General features: G+C 30.7%; 1 protein-coding gene across 7 annotated transcripts; it reads right to left on the bottom strand.

Moving 5' to 3' along the window:
- Positions 1-83: 83 nt before the first annotated feature.
- On the bottom strand, positions 84-25,142 carry LOC130444115 (serine/arginine repetitive matrix protein 2). Of its 7 annotated transcripts, none has more exons than XM_056779126.1 (13): positions 24,963-25,142; positions 24,358-24,599; positions 24,071-24,175; positions 15,091-15,420; positions 12,743-12,799; positions 11,208-11,349; positions 9,018-9,073; positions 7,988-8,934; positions 7,026-7,242; positions 6,413-6,836; positions 5,592-6,043; positions 5,324-5,521; positions 84-3,398 (listed from the first exon to the last, which is right to left on the bottom strand). In XM_056779126.1, exons 2-13 carry the CDS (start codon positions 24,594-24,596, stop codon positions 3,218-3,220), a joined length of 3,348 nt encoding a protein of 1,115 aa, XP_056635104.1. In that variant the 5' UTR covers positions 24,597-24,599; positions 24,963-25,142; the 3' UTR covers positions 84-3,217. The 7 variants fall into 7 exon arrangements, with proteins under 7 accessions (XP_056635104.1, XP_056635105.1, XP_056635106.1 ...); XM_056779127.1 differs by having other exon boundaries at positions 7,026-7,239; positions 24,963-25,108; XM_056779131.1 differs by lacking the exon at positions 84-3,398 and adding an exon at positions 4,090-4,219 and having other exon boundaries at positions 24,963-25,108.
- Between the last annotated feature and the right edge of the window lie 454 nt (positions 25,143-25,596).

Raw genomic sequence — 25,596 nt, 5'->3', positions numbered from 1 at the left:
AATGACTGGATTATTAACGAACAGTTTGCGGCTTCCGTTTACTCATCTATTCTGGTTGCTTGATAATGGAATAAAAAAACTTCTTATAACATAATTTCTTTTATTAGTAGTATCTACATGATTATTTTTAAATAAATAAATATAACGAAAAGAAATATCACACAAATGTAAATAAAAATATGACTAGAGTATTGTAAACATTAAATATATAGTGCAGAAAAAGACAGGAGACTAGAACATTTTGTTGAAAAAATCAATTACAAAATTAACTTCGAGTTTGAATAACTGGATCTATGGATATGTGTACAAATAATATTTTTAATTATAAATAGGATTTGCACTATATAGTTACTGAACCCATTGAGTGATTATAGATAGTTGTGGTATAAATATAATAAATAATATGAAGTAAAAAAAACTGTGTAAAAATATAATAAATAAATATATGTAAATAAAAATTTCAGTATATACGTTTTAGGTTCAAATTACAACAAAATTAATATAAATAATAGGTATATATAAATTTAATATCTTAAATTACATTATGTCAAATATTTTTTGTATACAAGTATGTAAGTACTTATTTTAACATTTATATAGGCAACCAACTTTCTGCACTTTGTTGGGCAACCAGGTATTATACCCACCTCGGGTTTTTTATCTCTTGACTACTCATATGATTGATATCAATTTAAACTAATTACATTTGATAAATAAACATAAATAGGAACTACATAGCAACTCAGTGTTCTTATTTTATTTTTTTGATTGCTTGAACGTTTTCTAATTTCGTTGTAATTAGAGAATTGTGTATATCCAACAAATATTTTCAAAGCAAAAATTTTTCCGGGATTATTTTTTCTATCCAACTCTCCATTTAACTTTTTATTTGGTTCAATAGCAACTTTTTTTGGGAGTTCGATATCAGTTTATTCAGTGAGGTGATAAAATATACGGTGAATAAATTTAGAAACAAAAATTATTGTTCTATCTATTTCAATTGAGTCTCTCATATCTTCAAGTGTTGGAACAATCAGTTACAAGTTTAAATTAATTTTTGCAGTGTCTATCGGGAAACATGGATTTTGAACAGTTATTACCAAATTGACCAAATATATACATCTTGGGGGAAATTCTTTATGTGTGTTTTATTTTAAGAATAAGTGTGCCGAAGTGATATGGAATTATAAAGACGCCTATATCCATGAATGGGCACAAGATAACCATCAGCAACTGTAACGTAGTTGGATTACCATCAGGGACCAAATTTCTTGATTCAATAGACGCTTTTGTTATTTTAACTTATTCTTTTTATAGAGTTCTAAAAATATGTAAAATAAGTACTGACACATTCGCATATATCAAATATTAACAATTTGGAATGTTTATAAGCCAAGTACACCAAATCGTTAATCTTGACTACGGTATTAGTAAATAGTTGGCCAACATAAGAACTTTGATGTAAAATTTCTAACCAATTTGCCACTGTGAAAGGGAGTGCATGTATTTTTTTAAATATTTTCGATTCACTCTTCAGATAGCTATAACTCAATAAAAAATATATACTCTGTCTAAAAGTCAAAATAGTATCAGTTAAATTTGAGTTGATTTGAACGCCGCTATTTTTCGTGGGCTTTGGATCACGTACAGTATTTGTTTTCTTCATATAAATGTAATACTCCTATATGGACAGTTTCTATGGAAGTGGAAGGTGTTCCAACTAAGTGAAACAAAAGTGTCTCAAACAAGATTGAAAATGAATATTGTCAGCACCGTAACATAGAGACGTTTTTCAAGTGTGAAAGTTACTTTATAGGTTAGAATATCGATGAGTCATTGGAAAAGTTAAAAAATTTTTCTATAGGTATTGTATTGTACCTGAGTGTGAAAACTCTATTAGAAGGAAACCCGAGAGAGGTCAGAGACATGAGGAAACAAGAATTAAATGTTTGTATTATTGCATAGATCATTTTAATGCTTTCATTCCTTTCAACCATTAATTCTTAAGTAATCATTTAATCAAATTCAACGATTTTTGCCTACGATTTCATAAAAATCGATAATTAAGATGGGTAAACCAGTCGGGATGGCTGTAGGGGAGGATTTGTTTAAACTTTAGACCAATTTATTACACTGTCCTATTCTGTCCCTCTTTTATTTATTTGAACGATTAATTTAAATACCAAGACAGATAATAGTTAGAACAAATAATATATTGGAGTTTGCAGCAAATTTTGGAAAGTGAAAACTCTTTATTCAACTATAAACCCAAGCTTTCGGGAAAAGTTCTTTGCATCATCAGGGAAACTACAATATAAGTGTTAAATATATATTTTGAAGTTGACTTACGTTCAATTTAACGATGAATTCCCAAGTATTACCTTAACGAAGTAAACCATAAGATTATGGAGTTAAGGTTCACATTGAATATGTGAATGCACAAATTAATTTTTAACCTAATTTTAATTACAACATACATATTCAATGTGAACCTTAACTCCTTAATCTTCTACTATAGTTTACTTCGTTAAGATAAAAACTAGGAATTCATCGTCAAACTAAACGTATGTCAACTTCAGAATATATATTTAACCGGTGCCGGACTAAGCTAGAATTCCTTAAGGGGGCCTCGTCATTATTTTAGCCCCGGGCCTTATAAATCTTAATACGGCCCTGTATTTAACACTTTTACTAAGATTTTTTCTAATATTATTTCCAGCTTTATGGTCATTTCTTAAAATGATCGTCACCTTTTTTTTGTCGATTTATTTCTAAGCCATTATGACAAAAATCCCTAATTTTTTTTAAATTAAATTAAGTTTTGTTACTAATAATTTTTTTTAATTCAATGAATTATTTAAAAAATTCCATTTTTGGGGTCTCATATCCTTCCCCACTTTCATTTTGACACCCGTGATACAGTCGAGTTGAATAGCATTTATCAAAACTTTCTATTACATTTGTAGATTAGAAGTAAATTCTCTTGTTAAGAAAATATTTCCAAATAAAACAAAAATAGGCAATCGATATGTCTGATTTGACAATTTCTTCTAGTTTCATCTTTTGTATAGGTAATGCCTAATTTTATATAACAGTCTGGCGACTTGGCAGTAAATCAAAAGTTTAATGTCATCACACTAATAATATCATACCAAATATCAAAAAAAAAAAATTATTGCACTTTCTTTATAACCTCCTCCAAACAATCAATTAAACGCTAGGGTGACTTTGACGACCTTACAGGAGAGCTATTTCTCGATTTAGAATGAGAAGATCTTCTGCTGAGTGATCTGCTAGTAGATCGGTGTCTGTAATAAAGACTTTTGCTGCTACAGCTGCTCGCAGAAGAAGGAGAAGAGGGTGAAGCTCTTGTGTAAGGGATTGGTCTCTTTCTTGCACTGTTAGAAATTGTTAGTATACTGTTAGTAACATATTATTAGGCACCACATGCCTTTAGGTTATGTTTTGTTCAAGAAACTAAGTATTCGGTTAATAAGTGTAATTAGTTTTATCCAAAATAAAAATACATATATTTAAAGTTGGATTAACCTACTAGTAATTTGAATTTGAGAAGCAGGCATTGTAAATATGATTAATTCCGCTTATAATTATTTTATCAGTTTCTTTTTTGATACGCTTTTAAGATGTCTGAAGTAAAAAATTCATTTTATGACAACGATACGGGGAATTTGCTTCCTTTGTGTGTGAACACTATCGAAGGTATTAATATATAAAATTGTATATTTGTGGCGTAGAAACTAGAGGTCATTCTTTTAAAATAATTTTTATTACTTGAAAATATAGACCAGCACTTTTATTAAGTAATTTAGTCTCTGAAAGGACATAATAAACTAAGATTAAAGTCAGTCGATCTGTATACTAAGTTAATGGGTGGTAGTTTATTAACAAATGACATTTTCACTAAATTTGTCACTCTAAGTGTTAGTTAAATGATTTCTTGAAAAAAACAACCTGTGAGTTTAAGCTGTACAACATTAAAAGCACTAAATTCATGCAACTTACCTTGTTCGTTCTACTAGCACTAATACAAAATAAGAAAATAAAACAAGAGAAATTAAAACAAAATAATAAAATTAACAGAATTTATTTTACACAATATTATCTACTATGTATTAAAAAACATTTTAAACTTGAATCTTAATACACCAATAAATACAATCTAACACAAAATTGCCTCAAAACTCCAAACTACCTGTGTCTGAAATAAAAAAAGAAACAGAAAATATAAAAAAAAGCAAAGTAAATAAATTACTAGTAAACATTTAGGAATTCTTTAAGGATTGTTAATCTTATTTGTAAAACTTCTCTCACATAATAATTTCCTGTTTAAAATTAGGCAACATTGCACGAATGTAACCCATACAACCTCTTGTGTGTAAACTATCTCACCATTTCTGATGGGAACTATCAGAAGCTATTAATCATATATTCCCAAATAAGTGATCCCCTTATTTGGGACTAGACATTGGAAGTTTCATTAATGTATCAAATTATTTACTTTTATTTTGTATTGATGTGACGGTAGTCGGATTATGGGAACAAAATTTAATTATATCATTACCTTAATTATCAAATAGTTTCTTCCAAAATAGTGAGTTTTTCACTTGTGTATGTTAGCCCAGAGATACATTACAATCAAAACAAAAACTTTTCTCCTTATTTTATTATAATATTTTTAATTAAAGTACAACAGGTAACATATGAGAATTAAAGCAGGTAGTAATGGCACAAATTTAAGGCACAAAATAGAAACATAATAAAAAAAGGTATTAATTAAATGCAGAAAAAGTTTTGCTACATTGCAGTACTGGTAGCTTGTAACCAAGTGACTTCATACGCAAAAATCGATTTTGATTTTTTATTGTCATCCTATGGTAGGCTTCTAAACCTGGGAATGCTTGAAACAGAAGACGAAGATCTCTGGAATTAATGAATCAGCTGTAAACACTGGGGTCTCCAGTATCGCAGCAAGAAAAGAGGACACAATAGATCCTTTGGGATTCCAAAATCCATACATACATACATGATAGGCTTGTTTTCTTTGCCTATTACCAGTTTTCCAAAATCGTGCTAATTCATTTCTTTTCAATATCTTTAAAAATGTACTTCACATCAACAAAATGTTTTCACTAGTAACATTTTTATGGTTCAAATGAAGAACTTATCATTAAAACGGAGCAATTAATAATATTAATAACTAAACTTATGAATCAAACTTTTTATGGCTTCAGAGATTCAGACAATTTAAAGAATTCCATATTTTGTTAATGAAACATTGGTGATTGTAATACTATAAAGCTACCTGGTTATTCGTCTTCTGTCTAAAAAGCTGGGAGACCCATGCCTCCTGGGTATAGAAGGTGATCTAGATCTTGTAGTACTACTTGATGTTGAACTAGAAGAACTATATCCACTTCTTGATCGAGAATACGATCTTGATCTAGACCTCGACTGTGATTTACTTGAATCCGACGACGATCTACTAAGTCTATCTTTTGAACTGTAAATAAAAGATGTTATTGTTGTTTGATAATTAAGGATCAGAGAAAAACTGAATTTCAAATACTAACCTCGAGGAAGATTCGGAAGAACTTCTGGATCTCGATTTTGATTTACTCTTACTATTTTTTTCTCTAGAAAACGAGCTCTTCGATCTCGATCTGGTCTTGCTCCTTGGCCTATGTTTTTTTATATTAAAATCGTCCTTATCTATTGATGTAGGACTAATTTCTTTTCCGTTTCTTAGAGGTAAAACTTTGATATCAAAAAAGTCAGCTTCTATGTGTCGTTTAACAATTGGTCTTGGACTTGGGGGTTTTTCTTTTTTCCTTTCTAGACTTTCTTTTGCTTTAGCTGCCAGATCGGATTTTAAAAGTCTCAAGTATCTGAATTCTTTATCGTCTACTTCTTCTTCTTTTTCAAGTTCATTATCTGATGGATCGGCTTCGCTTGAAGATGCTCTTAACCTCACAACTGGCAGAGGTTTTTTCGGCTTTGACTTCTCGGAAGATTTTTTTTTATTCTATAAAGTTAATGTACAAAAACATAAAAAAAACACACTGATAAGAAAATTAGAAAATGGAATCTTTTACTTGAATGTGTAGTAAAAAGTTAAAAAATAAAGCCAAAATATGATGGGTATTAATCAAAATATGATGAAAACAGTTTAGAAAAAATTTGAAAATATAACATTTTGAAATGTGACGAAACGTTCAAGCTGTCCTTGAAATTTAGATACTTTTTTAATTCAGTAATTTAATTATAGAGAAAAGAAGAATAAAATAATCTTCAGTTATGGTTATCAAAACGTGCTTGTAATTGTGAGTGTAGTGGTAGAGTCAGTAAACACTGTTTCAGTAAGTAACGGTTCAAGAAATTTCAGTTTACTAACCTGTTCACGAACCTTTTCCTTGGTCACCTCAGGTGTCACAGACTTCTTAGGGAGATTTTTAGGAGACGCAGATGTCAGTTTAGTAACATTTACATCTACGTTTCGTTCGTGACTCTTACTTCTAGATCTGGTTCTACCAATTTTAGGTGAATATGTGTTATTTTTTGAGTATTTGTTAGAACGTTTTGAGTCTTCTTTGATTAAATCCACACTTTTATGAGACGATGATGGGATGTCAGTACTTTTTTGATTACTTACTAAAGTTGACAGTCTTTCTTTTGATACTACTTCTCTGGTTTGTCTTTTTGGGGAAGGCTTGGATTCTGGTGAATCACTATGTCGTTTCAAGCTTGGACTAAGTTTAGATCGAGTTTGACTATGTTTTGGTGACCTACTTCGTGAAGGAGAAGGGTTCCTATCATATCTGTAAATAAAACAGAAAATTTAACTGAAATACCAAACGAAGGGAACGAAAATATTTTTAGAAAGACCTGGTATTTTAAACTGATTTATGAAGAAAAATATATAAAAAGATCTAAGAAGAGGAAAATTAAAGAAGTATAGAGATTTAACGTGAATATACATTTCTCACAAAATGAAATTTTCTAATTACCTTTCACTCCTTTTCAATTTCTTTTCCATTGATTTCGATTTACTTTTATCCCGTGACTGATGTTTTGTTGATTTCTTCATGGAACTATCTACTTTATCTTTAGATACAGATCTAGAATTTCTTCCATAAGTTTTTTCCATTGAATGCGATTTATCTGCCTTCTTCGATCGTTCCTTAGATAAAGATTTACTTCTTCCTCGTTTTTTTGTAGAATCTGCTAGTAAACGTATTACTTTTAATAGATCAATTAAGTAAGACTAGGAAATACAATAGACCAGGGTCGATAATTTTTGAAACCAAAAAAAATTATAGTAGGATGAGATGTATTAGAATAGTCATAGAATATAAAAAGAATGAAGGGAAAAATAAATGAAAAAAAGAAACATTTTTTACCTTACCCCTACCGTCTTTCCGAACTTGTAATTCATTTTATTATTTTCGATGGCTTCTGCCTTAGTTTACAAGTCAAGGAATGAAAAATGAAGATAGTATTCAATATTATGTATATGTTCGCGACTGGAAGAGATTAAAGTTTACCTTTGACTTTTGAACGAGTTCTAAAAACTGTATTTAAGTTAGTAGATTTCTTAACCCTATTCAGAAGTGCAAATACTAATTTACCCCAATTTTGGACGGTTTTGTGCTATATAAAAGAAAAAGACTGCTGACGATTAACAAAGCTGTGTTAAAAGGAGCTTTCTGATGTCTTGGTTAACTGGATAAGAATTGAGGTGAGTAAATCTCTATTCTCCATTGGTCTTTTTTAGATTTGAAGACATTTTGGGGTAAATTGTACAATTGTAAAGCTTAACTCTCCTCATAGGAGCTATATTACTTAGAGATCCGTAACACCGGATTGTACAGTATGTTTTTTAAAGTGAATAATGAGAAAATCCTCAAATTCATAACTAGACAATTATAGTTGTTGATTTTTCAAAAAATATTTCAAAATTCAAGTTTACCTAATTTCAGCTTTCTAGCCATTTCCGCATACTCCTCTTCGTATTTTTGCTTTTTTCTTGCAATGTCATCCAAATCATCTTCATCTTCAGAAACAATTTTTTTACTATGCTGGTCTGTCGAATCGTGCTTTGATTTTTTTCGGTGTGTTTCTGGAGATTTTGATTTCTTTTTTTTAGATTCTTCAATAGAACGATCTTTCCTCTTCCTATTATCTACCGACTCATCGCCAGCTTTACGTTTGTGATATTTTTCTGATGAGCTGGATCGTGACTTTCTTGATTTATATTTAGAACTAGATTTACTAGCTTTTGAGGTCGATTGACTTCTAGATCTTTCAACGTGATTTGAATTAGATTTTCTCGATCTTCGAGATTCGGATTGTTTTAATCTAGATAAAGATCTATCTTCTTCTGACGGGGATCGTCGAGACCGCGATGAAGATTTCTTCGATTTGTATCTAAATTCTTGCGACCTGGATTCCTTTCTTTTTCTCTCTCTTTCAGGTATTTTCATTGTTCTTGATCCAGATCGTCTTTTTCGATCTGTAGATTTGGATCTAGATCTCTTTTTCCGCTGAGATCTAGATCTAGACCTTTTCTTTTCCGTTGATTTAGGTTTTTCTTTTTGTAGTGGAGATCGAGATCGCTTTCTTCTTTCTATAGAACTTCTCCGTTTTTCTTTGGACTTTGATCTTTTTTTTTCAATAGATCTTGAATGTCTTCTTTTTTCTTCGTACTTAGTAGATTTTTCATATTTTTCGTCCCTAGTGTTCTTTCCACCGTGCGATTTTAAAGATTTTTTCAGTGATCCATGAGAATGGGATCTTTCTTTTTTTGAATTGAGTGATCTAATTGGCGACGAACCTCTCTTATCTTTGCTACGTGATCGATGTTTCGAATCATTTTTAGGTTTGTCAAGTTTTGCTATCTTTGTATTGTTCAGTGAGCTACAACATAAAAAATGGGTATTATATAGACATCATCTTAAATTGAATTGTATATAAAAATGTTAGACAAACAAAAAACTTGCCTATCTCGAGAACTATCTTCAGATGAGTGTCTTCTCTTTTTTGAAGATTTCTTCTTCTGCGAATATAATAGAAAAATTTACATTAAAAATGCAATTAATGAAAAAAAAACATAAAAAAACTACAAATAACACAAAATATTTCTATTCATGTATACTAGGAGAAAAAGTTAATAAAAAAATAGCATGTTTTATACAAATAGTTTTTGCCGATTGAAACAATGATTTTTTTTTATTTTTTAATTACTGATATTAAAAAGTTGTAGAAATTTTTTTGAAAAAAAAAACAAATTTAACTTAAGTTCTACTATGTACATAAGAAGTGGTTAATACCAATAAATTTTAATATTTCAAGTGCTTATATAATGAGACGCCATGCAGAATATATAACATTACAAAAATTTCAATTCAACAAACTCAATTCTTAATATTGTATACAAAGTATCAACAAATAAAACAATTTTAGCATTTTGAAAACTTAAAAAATGAAGTAATCAATTTTTTTCAAATATAATTTTTTATAACTCATTGATGATGAAAAAAATAGGTTCAATTTTGAATTTTATTTTCCCAAAATAACATATTCGAAATATTTGGATAAAAAATTTTATTATTTAATTCACTGTTTAAATTGATTGTTTATCTTCCTCAAGATTTGAGTTATTTTGTAATGAAATGATCAAATAAAGGAATCGAAACGTTGGAATTTTAAAAAAACACTTGGACATTTTTATTTCAAGTCCTCAACCCACAACACGATTCCTAATTTCTTACTAAGAAGGATAATAATATCAAAAATGATAAAATAAAACTATTCCCTCAAAAGTTGTTTGAGCGAATCCAACAGTATTTGTTCTAATAATGAGTTTTTAAATTAAAATAATTTGGAAACTGTCCTCCACTTAGCTTTGCCCTAAAACCAGATAGAAATACATATGATTTACATACTGAACACACTATTTACACTATCACTACATTCACAATTACACTACGTTTTGATATTCAAATTATCGTTTTCAGAAATTGAATGTAAGGGGGTTAACTACATTGGATATATGACACGTTGCGCCTTCTTCCCGTATCCATGTTCTATTATAGTAATCCTCCAATTGATGTAAACGTGGATAAAAAATATTGTAGTATGTAAGGAGCTTGAAATTTGGAACTTAGTTAGTTAGAAGTTAGAAGAAGTTAGTTTAATTAAAAAGTACAAAAATGTGACTTTATGATGGCAACGTCAGATCTGACATATTCACATGTTGCCATATGTCAAAACTTAAATAGCAACCTTCATAGACTGTTTGTCTTCAGTCTCTGAAGAGGATAACTTGGTTATAGAAACGCGCGTCATTCGGGGTACTTGTGGGTGATGGTGTAATGGTAGTGTAAATAGTGTGTTCAGTATGAATGTCACAGAAGATTCAAGAAATTTCAAATTATAGTTTAAATTATTAACCCTTTGATTATTTATAACAGTAGAGAAAGTACAACAATTATTATTATTATTTCAATGTTTTTATAATTCTGCATTTGGTTTCTCACTATAGGAAAATTATTATTCACAGGGTATATCAAAAATACTTTCAGTTCAGTCAGTCAGTTCATATCACAGCTATCAAATCCTTATAAATACTTGAAAAACCTATTCAGCATGCAGTCCATTGCCTATTTTAGTCCCCCAAAGAGGAGTACTTATTGGTACTTACTAAAAGATGAAAATTAGCCCCTTCGGGCTACGTCCTAGTTATGATGCGTAGGTTCAAAAAGAACAATTTTTACTTTGGTAACAAAAAAATTGCATACATGCAAAAATATATGAACAAAATCGATAAATATGATAAATAATATTGATAGTGTTTAGATTTTTTTAATGAGTATCTAAGAAATACAGGGTGTTTAATCATTGATATTTATTGTTTAAAAAATATTTATGTATCATGTACAAGATGTTGATTGATCAAATATTTCTTGTACAAATACTCACTTACCTTTTAACTGAAAACACCTCGTATTTTATTATAGCAATCTATATAATTTATTCAACAATGAATAAGGATGAAGATGAATCAAAACAATGCGATAAAATTTGAAACGAAAAATAATAAGCAATCTAAAATTTTACAAATAAAATTTTAGCAAATATGATCAACAGACATATTATTTTACTCACATATGTTACTCATACCAACTAACCTCCTTTTTCCTGATCTTCTTTCGTTTTCTATCATCATCAGTACTCGATTCATCATCGGAATCATCTTCTGAATTAGTTTCTTCTGACGAATCGTCTTTCTTCGATTTTTTCTTTTTCTTTTTGTCTTTCGACTTCACGGATCTAACAAAAAATAAAATTCAATTTGTTGTTTAGCAGATAAATCCTATTTCAACAGATATATATTTTTTTCAAATATAGGAACATACATTTCTGACATACCTCTATACATATTTTTGATAATTAGTATAGCGGTTTCCCAGATCTTTTGGTTCTAAAAATCGAGAATTAATCAGATTTTTATTGAAAAATCTTTGTTTTTAGGGTGGATTTATGAAAAAAATACAAATATGAGAAATTTCTCACTTGAAAATTTTCTTATGGTTTCATCATTTTAAACGTTGGAATACACTCACTTTTTTGCAAAGCATCAAAGTTCATACATTTTTTTGTTAATGTATAAAAAAGATAAAACATTTAAAAAAAGTATTCATTAATTTTTTAACAATGAAATTTCATCAATGCCATCAAGTTTTTTCCATAATAATTTTTTTAAATCTAATCGAATCCCCCTTCCTCCAGCCCACCCTTAATTCTCTCTAATATTAAACGTTCTGTTGATTGAGAGTCCTCCAAATAGTGGGAACTTAATAAAATTTTAAATACATATACTAACAATTAACAGTTTAGCATATCAATACTGATATTCGACAACCTGGTCGCTTGACTATGATGAATGAGGTATTTATACAAAATATTAATGTTATGAGATCTACAAAAACCGAGCTCTACAGTGATGTTACCCCGTAATTTACACCATACTGTACAGGTTAGACGGCGCGGGTGAAAAGACCATCAACAGAGATCTATTCCCAATGACCAGACGTTCTAATCTACTTGTACATACACAGATAAACCGTAACGTGTATGACAACCTTTAGTTACTTATTGTTCAATTAATATTGTAATTGGATGCAACAATTTGAATATGAGAAATATTGAAAAATGACATCTACAAGTAAATGTATGTTCCTGATTTAAAACTATTCCAAATAATAAAAAAAAATTAATGAAAAAAACCACAGTGTTCATTAAAAAATACTATGAAATACAATTTATTTTTAGTGAGATTCTAATGCTTGAACGCACCTTCCAAATTTCCAAATTTCGTGTAGGAGGATCTGCTAAACATATGCAAGTAGAAACAAGTAAAAAAAGGTTTTTCGTGAGAGAAATGGAAAATTATTATTGGAAAACCATACCATTACCTGATCATATTTACAGCCATCTTTTTAACGTACGGCAAAAAAATATATTACCAATATATTAGTATTAGAATCAGAAGTTTCTATTTATTATAAACAAAAGAAAGTTGATGCAAAAAATCATCATTCAGTTTTTTACACCACAAAAAATTTGTTTTCTTCCACTTTTACATTTCTTGAAATAATTTGAATCGGTGTTTAATTTTGTGTGGTGTATTTATTCAAAAATGTCTCCCACTAATTTCATTTACCTTTCTTTCTTTTTGCTTTTTCTCTTCTTTTTCTTTTTACCATCTTCCACAGTTGGACTAGAACAATTTATATTTAAGTATATTTCATTAAAGTTGGAACAAATTCCACACATAATAAATATGAATAATCTTTTTTACTAACTTTTATCATTATATTAAAGAGAACCCAAATAAAATAATTAAAATATTAAATCATGTTACTTTTTACACAAATGTAAACAAAAATTAGAACTTTTTAAAAATGTGTCAAAGTTTGTCTTTTTACATTTACAAACTTCAAAATACTTTCTATAACCCTTGATACAATAACGTCAAATCACAAACAAGTATTAAACTTTAATCCACTTCAACTGAGACCTTTCCACCAGATAGACGAACTGGAGCCTAAGGAGTTCGATCAACAGAAATTCTCTCAGAGAAAAGGTTTACCAAAGTGCAAGGAGAAGATTATGTTATGGAGAGGACGAAACCTCTATCCATATTCTTTTGAGGTATAGAGAATACAGAACATTAAAGCATTACACCTGGGAGTGTATGAAGTAGAAGACAAAGATCTCTGGAACCTAGAGCCATCTCACATTCTGAACTTTCTAAGAGGAGTGGGAATAGATCAATTGTAAACACTGAGGATCAGCAGTACCAAAGCATTAAGGGAACACAATAGAACCTTTGGGTCACTATGAATTTGCAACCTGAACTATATACATACATACAAGGAGTTCGAATAGTCCCAAAGCACTGATGAATGAATCGATTATCTGGGTACATATATAAAATATGTTTTCCAGTGTTTCATCTACTTCTCCAGAAAAGTTGAGGTCGCAGTTTTTCATGTTAATGCTCAAGAGGTGTCTGTTCGAGTGGCAGTGACCCATAGGGAACCTTTTTATAGTTTATACAGCCTAACCTAACCATATAAATATTATTTGACTGAGGTTGGTTGAGTTAATTTGATTAGTGGACTGTAAAGGTTTCTTGCTTTGATTGATATGATTGATTGATTTAGTTATGAGTAAAATTGAACGAATGTGTTAACTTCGCCTTTTATTTTATTTCTGTACATTTCTAGACTTCCTTTTCACAACTACTCCTTTTTTAAATCGGAAATATTATCAAAAAATACAAAAAGATTCCATAGAAGGGTATACAGTGGGTGGCTTGAAATTATATATCATAGATGATCAAATAAAAATTATATAAAATAAACTTAATGGGGGTTTTCTGTTTTCTTTAGTTCTGTTTTCAACTGTTGGGAAACACAACGGTGGTCTTGTGAAAGTGGACGAAGCCCCCTTGTTGCCAACTGTTGACGTGGGTTTACAAACTATGTTTCGACCAATGTATCAAAATTGCCCATAATTTACAAATAAATCTCTTCGAAATTCAATTAGTTAAATTTTTGTTGTATAATGATAAAATAGAACTATAAGTAAATATCTTAGAAGTACCTAAAGAAGATGGGAAAATAAATGTAGAAATAGCTAAAAAGGGCGAAATTATGGATCAAAATAATATTGGAACGCAAGGACATGAAAATATCAATTAGAAAATTGGACAATAAAGAGGAGAGATGACAAAAGAAGACGGCAATAAAGGAAATAAAATAAAAGAGATCTGAGAAAAACAGCGAAAAAATGAGGACACTATAAAGACAAGAATCAATAATAGAAAACATAACAAAAATAGCTGAATTGGTATAAAAACGTCGTACTGAGAAAAATAGTAACCACTGAAAACACAATTAAAACCGAAGGAAATTGATACACTAAATAAAGTTTCTGTAGACAAAAATAAAAGAAACCGTGGAAGAAATGGGTACAATGAGGACGGAAACCCCCAACCTAAGTCTGAAATAATAAAAAGTACAAAATTATAACTTTCTTGAGTTATTTTGTTGTTTAATAAGTTGAAAATTAAATGTTCGTCTATCACTTTGTCGAACGTAATTTGAGTGTTTAGATTGTGAAGTTTGTTCCAATTATTTTAAACAAAGGAAGATCAAGGTGATCTAAACGGAAATAAAAAAAACAAAAAGAAAAATACAGCTTACATCAAATAAATAAGAATAATTAAATAAAAAAGGTAAACTTTTGATACAATCAAATAGGTAGCTTGAAATGAAACAAGTCACATGTTTATATAAATAAATCCGAAGCACGTTTCGATATATGAATTTATCATCTTCAGAGACTTAATTTAACTTCGGGGGCTCTGAGGATGGTAACTTGGTTATAAAAATGCACCTCAGTGAGACAGAGTAATTTTGAGCATTAGAGTAATGGCGTTAATTGACATATATATATCGTTTACCTTTTCTATTAAAATGGATAATTCTTAGTTTTACCAACCTATCTCTCGTTTTCTTCTTCTTTTTCTTTACACTTTTGTCTTTATCCTCGTTCTCGTCCATTTCTTCTTCATCTGGTTCTGGACTAGGCGTATGGACCAATTCATATCTTTGAGCTTGAGATTTTTCCAGTTCTCTTTGTTTTTCTCTATCAAGTGCTTTCTGCCTCTCCTTTTCTTGCAAGGCGACGCTTTTCGCGAGTTTTTCTTTAGCTTGTCTATCGGGATCGAAGCTGCTACCGTCTACGAAGTACTCTGAAATACCGAACGCTTCACGTAAACGAGCATTTTTTTCCTGTTGTGCCTCGGCAACTTGGTGGGTCTCAGTCACGCTAAAACAATCAAAATATTTTTAAAAAATCACTCGAACTTTAAATCTATTAGAAAGAGACGACAAATTATTTTCACTCGCTCTTTGTACGTTTGCAGCGTGGTAGTCAATGAGCGACCTTCACAAATCGTCCAAATATATACGAAATAATGAAAAAATTATTTTTAACGAAAACTATCGTTGATCGTAATAACAATGATATGAAAATAAATCTTATTTTAAAGAAGACTGTGGTGAATAGTTTTAACAGAAAATTAACCTATTACTCACTCATTCGTGCCATTAACGCAAACCATTTTTGATATAAACAAACAGTGTTGTTCTGAAAATTTATGATTTAAAAAAAATCTCGTCGTATATTTTTTTCATCAAACAATTCACCACCTCTTTTTATACTGAAATGCATTCCCCTTGGTGAAAAACAAGGGACACGTGACAAATCGATATCAGGCAATGTAACCCCTGTTTAAAACGATGACTCAGTTCATTTGTACACTGAGAAAACAACAAAATTAGTGTTGGGTTTGAATTTTTGGAAATTCCATCTTTTAAGGTATGACCTTGACCTTGGGATATGCGGTAGGGCGTAAAATGTCAAATATACGAAAATGGAGGCGGAAAAGATAAATGAAAAACAAAGAGCACATATTATTGTATATTTATCATGTGTTTAATTATGTACAATAGAATTGATTTAGGTGTAATATGTCGTCGATGGCTAATGGATACTGACAAGCAGCCTCGGTAAATATGGCCGTAAATAGAATGAAATACGCGTATTTAAGGGTAAACGAGAGTTGTACTTCAAAAGATGGAATTCTACCTTGGGTTAGGTTAGTTTTGTACTCACTAGACAGATGGGAGCAGCTTACTGAGCTTATACCGAACTAAACACCGATGCAAGTATACGTGGTTATGGAGCATGCCTTTTGCAGCGATCTGGTGACGATTCGAAGCTGCACCCGATATACTACATGAGTAGAAAGACGATCCCTGCAGAGATGAAGTATACAAGCTATGAGCTCGAAGTAATTACCATTATTAAAAGTGTGAAGAAATTCAGAATCTACTTCTTGGGAACGAAATTTAAAATAATTACAGACTGTAATGCATTCACAAAAACCATGGAGAAAAGGGACCTTACAACACGAGTTGCACGATGGGCCCTGATGCTAGAAGAATTCCAGTATGAAATTGAGCATAGACGAGGTACATAGATGGTTCACGTCGATGCTCTTAGCAGGAATTCATTAGTACTGACAATTGCTACAGAATGTGGAATCATTCGAAGAATTAGACAAGTACAAGAGAAAGACGAACACGTTAAGGCGATAAAAAGGATTTTGACTACAGAAGAGTATGAAGATTTTTATTTAGAGCATGATACATTGTATAAATACGAGAATGGATTAAAATTACTTGTAGTTCCAAAGAACATGCAGACTGAAATAATAACAAAAGCCAACGGGCTAGGACATTTTTCAAAAGACAGAAGAAGTAGAGTAAACAAGGAATTTTACATACCAAGACTAAAAGAAAAAATAGAAGCGATTAAAAATGACTGTATACCTTGTAAATTAGGGAATGAAACTAAGAAAGGATACAATTTAAGGAGAAAGAAGGCAAATGTATATAGGAAGAATGATTTGGTTGCCTTAAAAAGAACCCAGTTTATATCTGATCCAAAATTAAAGAGAAAATTTTTAGGTCCGTACGAAATTGTTAAGGTTAAAGAAAATGATAGATATGACGTTGTTAAAATCGGAGATCACGAGGGACCCAATCGAACGACAACATGCGCTGAATATATAACACCGTGGGTCAGCTATGAAAGCGAGGAATCCGAGGCGGATTCTGAACAGGATGGCCGAATGTAGAATCGGGATTATTGCTCCACTCCATCCTACAGCCACGTACGAAACACGAGTTCTCTTCAGCAGTTTAAAGCCGCTGAAGATCACGCAACTAAGACGGCTTCCCGCGTGGTCAAGACGGTCTCCCGCTCATTTAGCGTATAAACCACATACACGAATACTTTTATTATCAACCTTAGTTCTCTTATTTACATTGTACATAAGTAAAGTGTTTTCATTGTTTAAATTCTGTAATAAAAGTGTTTTCTATCTAACCGACGTTTTAAGAAGAAAAGAACCCTAGATAACCAAGAAATCCCTACATATATGTTATTCTTTATGACCTAGAACAACTTCCTACATCACACTAGCGTCGCGTTTTATTTAGAAATCGGGTTGAGGCAGGTTGTGACAGCGGGCGGCATTAAAATGAAAACTGACTAATGAAAAAATATATAAAAGGCAAGCGACCGGCGAAAAAAGGAAATAATTTGGTGATTTTGTAAAAAAAATGTAATAATAAACATAGTATAAAAGCAAAACGTAAAGAGAATTGAGTTGGAGAACTAAAAAGAAAAAAATGGAAGCGGAAACCTGGGAGGGAAGTCGATACGACAAAATACTATTAATTAAAAAGAGAATTAAGTTTAGCATATTTATATAAAACAAATTTTCAATGAGCGATCCTTCTGAACCACCTACATTCACTATTAATTAGAATGTGAATTGAAACATAGCGATAACAGAAATTCTGATGTGTTCAAATGTCACCTACCTAACAACGGAGCGCATGGTTTTTCCACTACCCCCGATACGTAACTGAGGACCATTATTAGCGTGCCTTGCGCCACCGGCAACATCGCACTTGCAATGACAGCAACATCCCTCCTTTTGGAGGTTACCGTTGAAAGGTGCTCGCTCTCGAAATGTCTGAAGAATCGCTCCCTTCCACAACCTCTCAAATATTGCCTTTTCATCCAATGAGAAATGATTTCGATTTGCATTTTGTTTTTTACGCGCGTATAAATCGTAATAAAAGAACTTGTTGGTACCAAAACGGTTTTTTTTCCATTTTTTCTTAGCCTGTCGTTTATTATTAGGATTGTGAGGATTTTTAGAACTTTGTCCAACTATGCTACCATAATAAGTCATTTCTTGTTGAGACATCTCGGTTGTAAATAAGAATTTTTATAACATTCTATTTGTTACATAAATATTTGGAAGACGATTTTTATATCACTAAAGAATATCAATTCACTATCACAATATAAATTATTTTGTAAAATTCAAAATAAATAAAATAATTTCAATTTAAATAACTATTTTTATGGAAGACTTCGTTTCGAATTTGGTTTATATACACTTTAATTTAACGTGGAAGACATTTCAGATTTTGAATATTTGCGCGACGGATTATCTCTCACATATCGATGAGAGATTTTCTGGATTTTCCGATTTTCCAGATAATCTCGACGCCTGGATAGATCCTTTGAGGACCCATTGCTGTGTGGAACTGAGGGGTATGATGAAGTAAAGAGAGATGAGACGAAAAATGATTATAGCGAGACTGAAGACAGAGACGGAGTTTACAAATTTCTATAACATTAAAAAAATAAAATAAGACTTCGATCACATGATATTATACATGATATAAAGTTTCAAATAGATTGATTTGGGACAATGTTGTGATGTAAATTACTTTCTTCGGTAATGTATATGAAATATCAACTATTTTTTTCAGAACAGAGCAAAGAGGAAATCCAAGATAAGCTAACCAGAGCCATGCGGATTTTGAGAAAACAACTCGATGACCATGGACTATTACTAGCGGTGGATGAGATCGATTTGATGCAAAATTTAATAATACTGAAATGTCGAAAATCGAAGAGCTCTTCGTCGAGTCGAAACAATCAATAAAAACTTTAGGATTTACATTGCACTCGAAAATGCGTTGTAGAAAATACAAGATCAAGAGTTCGACTGCCACTTTTGTACGGTGCAGAAATATGCAGATACAAATCCACCGCGAAAGAATAACCAGGGTGCAAAGCTGAGCAGCTTTTAGAGTATGCAGTGCATACCGCTCGATATCAGAACCAGCAGTATTAGCCATTGTGGGAACTATTCCAGCAGATCTGGTAGCAATCGAAAGCAGGAGAATACCTAACGAGGAAAAGGCAGGAATCGCGCGGGATTAAAGAATCGTGAACATGGACCAGTGACAGAAGATGTATGGTACGGATCAACTAGGTAGGTGAAGTGCGCGCCTCTTAGCATACTACATACTTAGACTGGATGAAGAGAAGTCAAGGGTAGGTGAACTACTGTTTGGACACGGATATTATCTACCCTACCAATTTAAACGCTCGTTTGTGGATTCGCGGACAAGCCACGGACAATGCAGAACGCACATTCTGGAAGTTGCAGCTCAAGATACTGCAAAAAACGAAAATATCGTAGATGAATAATGACGAAAGAAATAAATGGTACGCCGTCTCTGAGTAGGTAGAAACAAGTTTATGCATGAATAAACGGGACAGTTTGGTCGGGTTTAGAATGTGAACCTAAAGAGGTTTAGCTTAAAGAGGAAGGGTTCTAGTGGGTTGTACAAGTGTAGTACAACCCCACACACCGGTTGGTCTCGTATGATCAATGATTTCCCTCCTCTTCAGATAAAAAAATGTTTTTAATGAAAATATATTTAAACACACATCTTGTGAGTAATTTTTATTATGATTCAAACTGTTGGTAGAAAATTAAATACATATTATATCGTATTCAGTATAGAATTTGAACTAAAATTATGCTGAATTTCCAGCTTTGAATATCAATTTCAATTCGAGAAGTCCAGTTGGCTAATTTACTAAAAAAGGTAAATCTGAAATGCTTGTTTAAATCCCAAGATTTCAAGTTTGATATTTTGTTTTTGGTTATGATTAATTTACATATTGGGAATTTTCGGGACTACTCTTGTGAAAAGGTGTGGGACAGTGAGAAGAACCAAAGACAACGGAAGAAAAGCAGCGAAAAAAGTCTGTTGAAAAGATAAAGAAAGTTTAACACTAACACAAAAAGAAAGAAAACTCATTAGATAGTAATATAAATAATAACAATATGAAAATATAAACTTATCAGTGATTTTCGTTGGTTTATGTGTTCCAAACCTTCCCCAATACTAATCCAATCCAAATCACATCAGAGTGGGGATGATTGGGATAGCCCCACCCTTATTTTTATATGTGTTATAAAAATAAATAAGAAAAACTAAATGAAAACAAATTTGATTCGCTTTTGTCATTTGCTTCGAATAGCATAAATATAAAATTGATTTATTTGGACCGCTAGTTCTGATGGAAAGCGTCGTGGAAATGGAATTTCAGAAGATTTTGGCCGTTTTAATAATTTTAAGGTGGTTAAGTTTATGCATCGATAGTAAAAGTTACGTTTATAATTGAAAAATCTAAAAATAGTATCAAACTACTAGGTTTCCCTGGAAAAAGGTAGTCAAGTACCCCGTGTTGATTCAGTTTTTTACTTTAATCAACTTTTTTTTTGAAAAAAAAACGGTAATTCTTTTTCTATAATACCATAAAGAGTATATTTTTAAAACTAGTATTTCGTAGCTTATTCCGTTCCTGAATTGAATCGGAATGGGAGAAGAGGACGGGAGAAATAGAGGGGGGAAGCAGGCGCAGCTTCCGGAATTTCAGCGGACGTGAGGAAATCGATATTATTAAAAGCAATAACTTGTTGTCGTTTCAACTTGATGATAATTAAAAGCTTTTTTTAGAGAAATTACGTGAGATTTTTTAAACAGAAAACGTTAATTTTCTTGTGTTTTGAAACGGGAGAAAAAATAAAACTACTTTTTAAACAACCATCAATAGAAATTTCACACTGTAAATACAGAATCACGACAAATATTTCAACCAACAATGTGTCATGTTTTTGAATTTTTGAGAACTTTTGACCATTGAAAATAGAAATTAAACTATAGAATTTTTAACCCTTGAAATTAAAAAGCAAAAGCTACCACTTTCTTATCAAAGGCAATATCCGTTATCCGTTTTACAAAGAAACTTTTAACCAACTCAACTACTACCTCTTTCTATAACAGAGTCAATACATATCTATCCAGTATGAATATACAATTTCCAAATATCTATGATGTATCATCAATAGATGCTATTCCCCTATGGACAATAGCCCACCCTACTACAGACCTAGAACTTGCCCAGGTAACTTTAGGTGTATCCACAGATGTTTGAAAGAACCAAGATGAAACTCGAGCCGCCTTCTACCCAGAAAACCAGTCAAAATCCTTTGTACTCCCTCCTATAACATCTATCCACTCTGCTGGATTGTTTGCCATTCTAGAAGCACTTAACGAATTTTAGAAAATTGGATCCAAGAGTATCCTTAAAATAACAAATTTCCCAAAGTTCAATCTACCAACAATATTCTAACCATCATATTGTCATTCATATTAAGAAGGAGTTATTAACTTGAAGATGAATATTAATTTCATGTTGGCTCCATTCCACAACGGAATAGAGGGAAATGAAAGACTAGATAGATTAGCAAAAAATGCATACAACAAGCAATCAGTAAAAAGTAACTATATAGTACATACAGATTTCAATGGTAAGAAACAGCAAATCAAAACCAACACGAACTTTCCTAAGCTTAAAAATTCCAACAATATGAGTAGAAATAAACAAATGATCCCGTCTAAGAATCGAACATACTTGTATCACACATGACTACCTATTAGTAAGGAATCACAAACCAATGTGGGGGGATGTGCAATAGTGAGTTAACTTTGAAACACCTCTTAATTGACTGTTTGAAATATGACAAGGAACAAAAAATGAATCAATTACTACAATCACTGGAAAAGCTCCTTCAAGAAGACCCAAAGAAACTTATGAACTACCTGAAAGACTACAAACTAAGTAAAAAATGTACCAATCCACAATTATTCCCTAATAACCCCGGGTAAAAAAAACTTTCCCTACTGACGTCATTACTCTGTATCATAGATTATTCTGTAACAATTGTTTGAAAAAAGATCGACATATTTTCATTCTTTTCATTTTACTGTTTATTTTGTTATGTTACTTTTTGATAATACTGTATAATGTTTTTCTGATTTGAACCATTTTATTCTAAAAAAACTTAACTGTTGCCTTATCAATTATTTTGTCTACAAAGAATACAGAATTATACAATCTATAACTGATAATAAACATTATATTTTGTTTATAATATGATGAAAATATTTTAAAATCCTAAAAAGATTTCTTTCCTTTGACTTTGAAATATTAAAATAGTCAAGAGTGTTGAAATTTTATTCAAATACATTTTAGATAGTTTTTTCTTATTCTTTCACCTTTAGAATTTTTTTTTTGACTACTGAAAAGAAAAATTGATTATAGGTCGTTTTGTACCTTTCACAATTACCTTCATTAATTTAGAAATTGAGCTTTTCTAATGCCAGAAGTCATAGTTATTTATGATTTCAATTGTTAAATCACACTGTATGATTTAAGAAGGAAATAATACAGTAGATTAGGAAAAAAGTGAAAAATTATGCTCATAAGTTTAATTACTAGAAAATGAATCAAGGGAAAAATATAAAATAAAATTACTTTTGAATTTAAAGATCTGATAGATACTAACAATTTAGAAGGCGATATTTGAAAAAATAGAAATTTGAAAATGAGATAGCAGAAAAAATAAAGCAAACAAGAAGTAAGAAGATAAAAAAATAATTAAAAGAAACAATATTGAAACATAATTTGCAGCTCCTACAAAAAATACAGGAAGAGTGTACTAAAGTAATGAAATATACAATAAAAGCTAATTATCTAAATATTAAACCTGGTGAACCGGTTCACCAGTCAAATAATAATGCTGCTGCTAATATACCTACCCGCTTTATCAAAAACAAACAAAAACAACAAAATCACAAAATATATCCTCAAACTGAAAGGAACAGTTTTTATTTAGATTGGAGCTCTCTTTTTGTTTTCTTTGGGTCACTTGGTCGTCTAGTCTAGACTACACAAACCAATTCACCACTGACCAGCTCTGTAAAGGAGCAAATCCAATATCAGGGCCGCATTGAAGTGATGAATATTGTTTTTTAAAATTCCTCTTATGATATAAATTCAAATATATAATGTAGATTGCATAAACCCAGATATAGATTTCATCTAAAGGTATATAAGATTAATAAGAAATAGCCAACAAATAATCGTCAGTAATGTTACAGTTTTTATTGGACTGGTAGGGTTAATCGATTTGGCAACTTTAAAAAGTAATAGAGTTAAATTTAGTCTTTACATTTTTGAGTTTTTTATTACATAAAAAGTTAGTTATTATGTATTTTTATTACAGCTTTTCCATAAAAATGAATGTTGACTGTTCTGTTACAATATATTTTGTGGGCACAAAGCGGCAAATATATACATAAACCACCTCTTAAGATAGTTAACTTACTCTTGATGTTTACACCAGCATAACCTCAACACTCACAATTATAACCTCCAATCCCTGAAGATGATAACTTGGTTATTGAAACGTGGGCCGGGCAGTGTAATTGTGAGTGTTGGTGTAGTTTAAACAGTATAAATATCAACATCAGTTCCAGATATTCCAATTTAGTCATTATCATTGAAATAAAATAATAGACTAACAGCTAAGACAAAAACTTATAGAAGTTACAAATCCATTTTGATTATATGTGATTAATCTTATGTATGAAAAAATTATTTAATTGAACTAATAATTTACCTTGGTCTCCCCCATTCATCAATAGGTGTTTGTAGCTTGGCCCCTTGTCCCATTAACATATTTCTGTAGTTGTTCACTTTGTTGGTAATTGCTTCTTCAGTAAATCTAAAATCAAGTAAGTCACTAAAAATCTGACAAACTTATTTTTCAATTTCTGAAAACTGGTCTTTAAAAGTTTTATAACTACTAAAATACAACAACCGAACTTTTTTGATAATAATTACTTTTGCATGTTAAATGAATACAATAGCATCTATACTATCAACCATCAAATAAAAATAACTAACCCTTGTTCTTCTAGAATATCTGCAAACTCAGCACATTTCAATTCAATCTTTCTTTTTCTTTCATGATCCAAAATTTCCTTATTTGGTTGTTTATTTGAAGCTGCATCTAGAGTGGCCAGTTCTTGTTCTGTTTTATACATTTTGTCTTTTTCCTTAGTTCTAACCAAAGCCCAGTTGCGTTGAACATGGCCATTTGTTCCAGAACCTCTAGGTGTTGGTAAGCCAATTCCATTATACATATTCTGAAAATTAAATTAATATAACAAAACAATAATGAATTTTGTTCCTTGTCAGGAATCATATACATCCAAAACCATGCTTGTGAATGGTTCCTTTCGAATTATTTAATTAGATTTAATTTCAAACAATTGAAATACTACAAAACATTGAACAAATTAGCAGAATAACTAGAAAATATGATAAAGTCAAAAAACTGATGTAATAGTCACACAAAAGAAGTGAATTATACTACAATTCCCTTTTTCCTATATAATAGAAATTATAAAAATATTTATTTCAATACTTATCTGTGGGCAAAAAATGTCTAATTACTTTATTGATTTTACAGATTAGTTATAGGGAAATAGATTGAATGAAATACTTACGTAATGTTATTTTTTTACCAATTAAACATTAGAAATTATTCATTTATCAATGTAAAGTTTTGTTGAAATAGAATATTCTTTACCCTTAAAAAAATGTTACTATTAACAATTTTTAGACGTATTTATAACACAGAACTAAAAATATATTTATGACAATCGACAACTATACAGAAAAAAGCCTGTTACATTTGACAGATACATATTGTTTTAGTTCGAACTCCTCGAATTAGCTCTGTACCACAGAAATGAGCAATAGATTTTCATATTTTTCATAAATTGTACCATGAGAGATTGAATAGTTATTTAGTTCAATAAAATCTGAACCAGGATCCATGAAGCCATGAAGGAAGACAATCTTGATAAAATATTTTGACAACTGAATAGTTTGAATATAATAAAAAAGTGTAAAAAGTACAACTAGTGTTACACATAATTAATATTTTTATAAGTTCAATGTTTCAATTTATAACGTAATTAATTGTTGAATATAAAATGCAACTGTTATAAAAGTGTTGATAATGAAACAAATTTGATATATGTAAAATATGTTGCCTATGCATATTCCATCATAATCATATGTATATCTATGATTGAGAAAATACATAATATAGAAACTCAATTTTTCAAAATTTTT

Source organism: Diorhabda sublineata, chromosome 5 (assembly GCF_026230105.1).
Source record: "Diorhabda sublineata isolate icDioSubl1.1 chromosome 5, icDioSubl1.1, whole genome shotgun sequence".
NCBI classification, from domain to species: domain Eukaryota; kingdom Metazoa; phylum Arthropoda; class Insecta; order Coleoptera; family Chrysomelidae; genus Diorhabda; species Diorhabda sublineata.
The sequence above is the reverse complement of the archived record's forward strand: the minus strand, read 5'-3'. Positions and strand labels throughout refer to the sequence as shown.

Excerpts from the sequence above, each read along its gene's own strand:
- LOC130444115 (XM_056779126.1), bottom strand. The coding sequence starts at position 24,596 with ATGTATAATGGAATTGGCTTACCAACACCTAGAGGTTCTGGAACAAAT. Across the intron at positions 8,935-9,017 it reads GAAGATAGTTCTCGAGATAG|CTCACTGAACAATACAAAGA; the intron begins GCAAGTTTTTTG and ends TTTATGTTGTAG. Across the intron at positions 6,837-7,025 it reads AAATTGAAAAGGAGTGAAAG|ATATGATAGGAACCCTTCTC; the intron begins GTAATTAGAAAA and ends TTTTATTTACAG.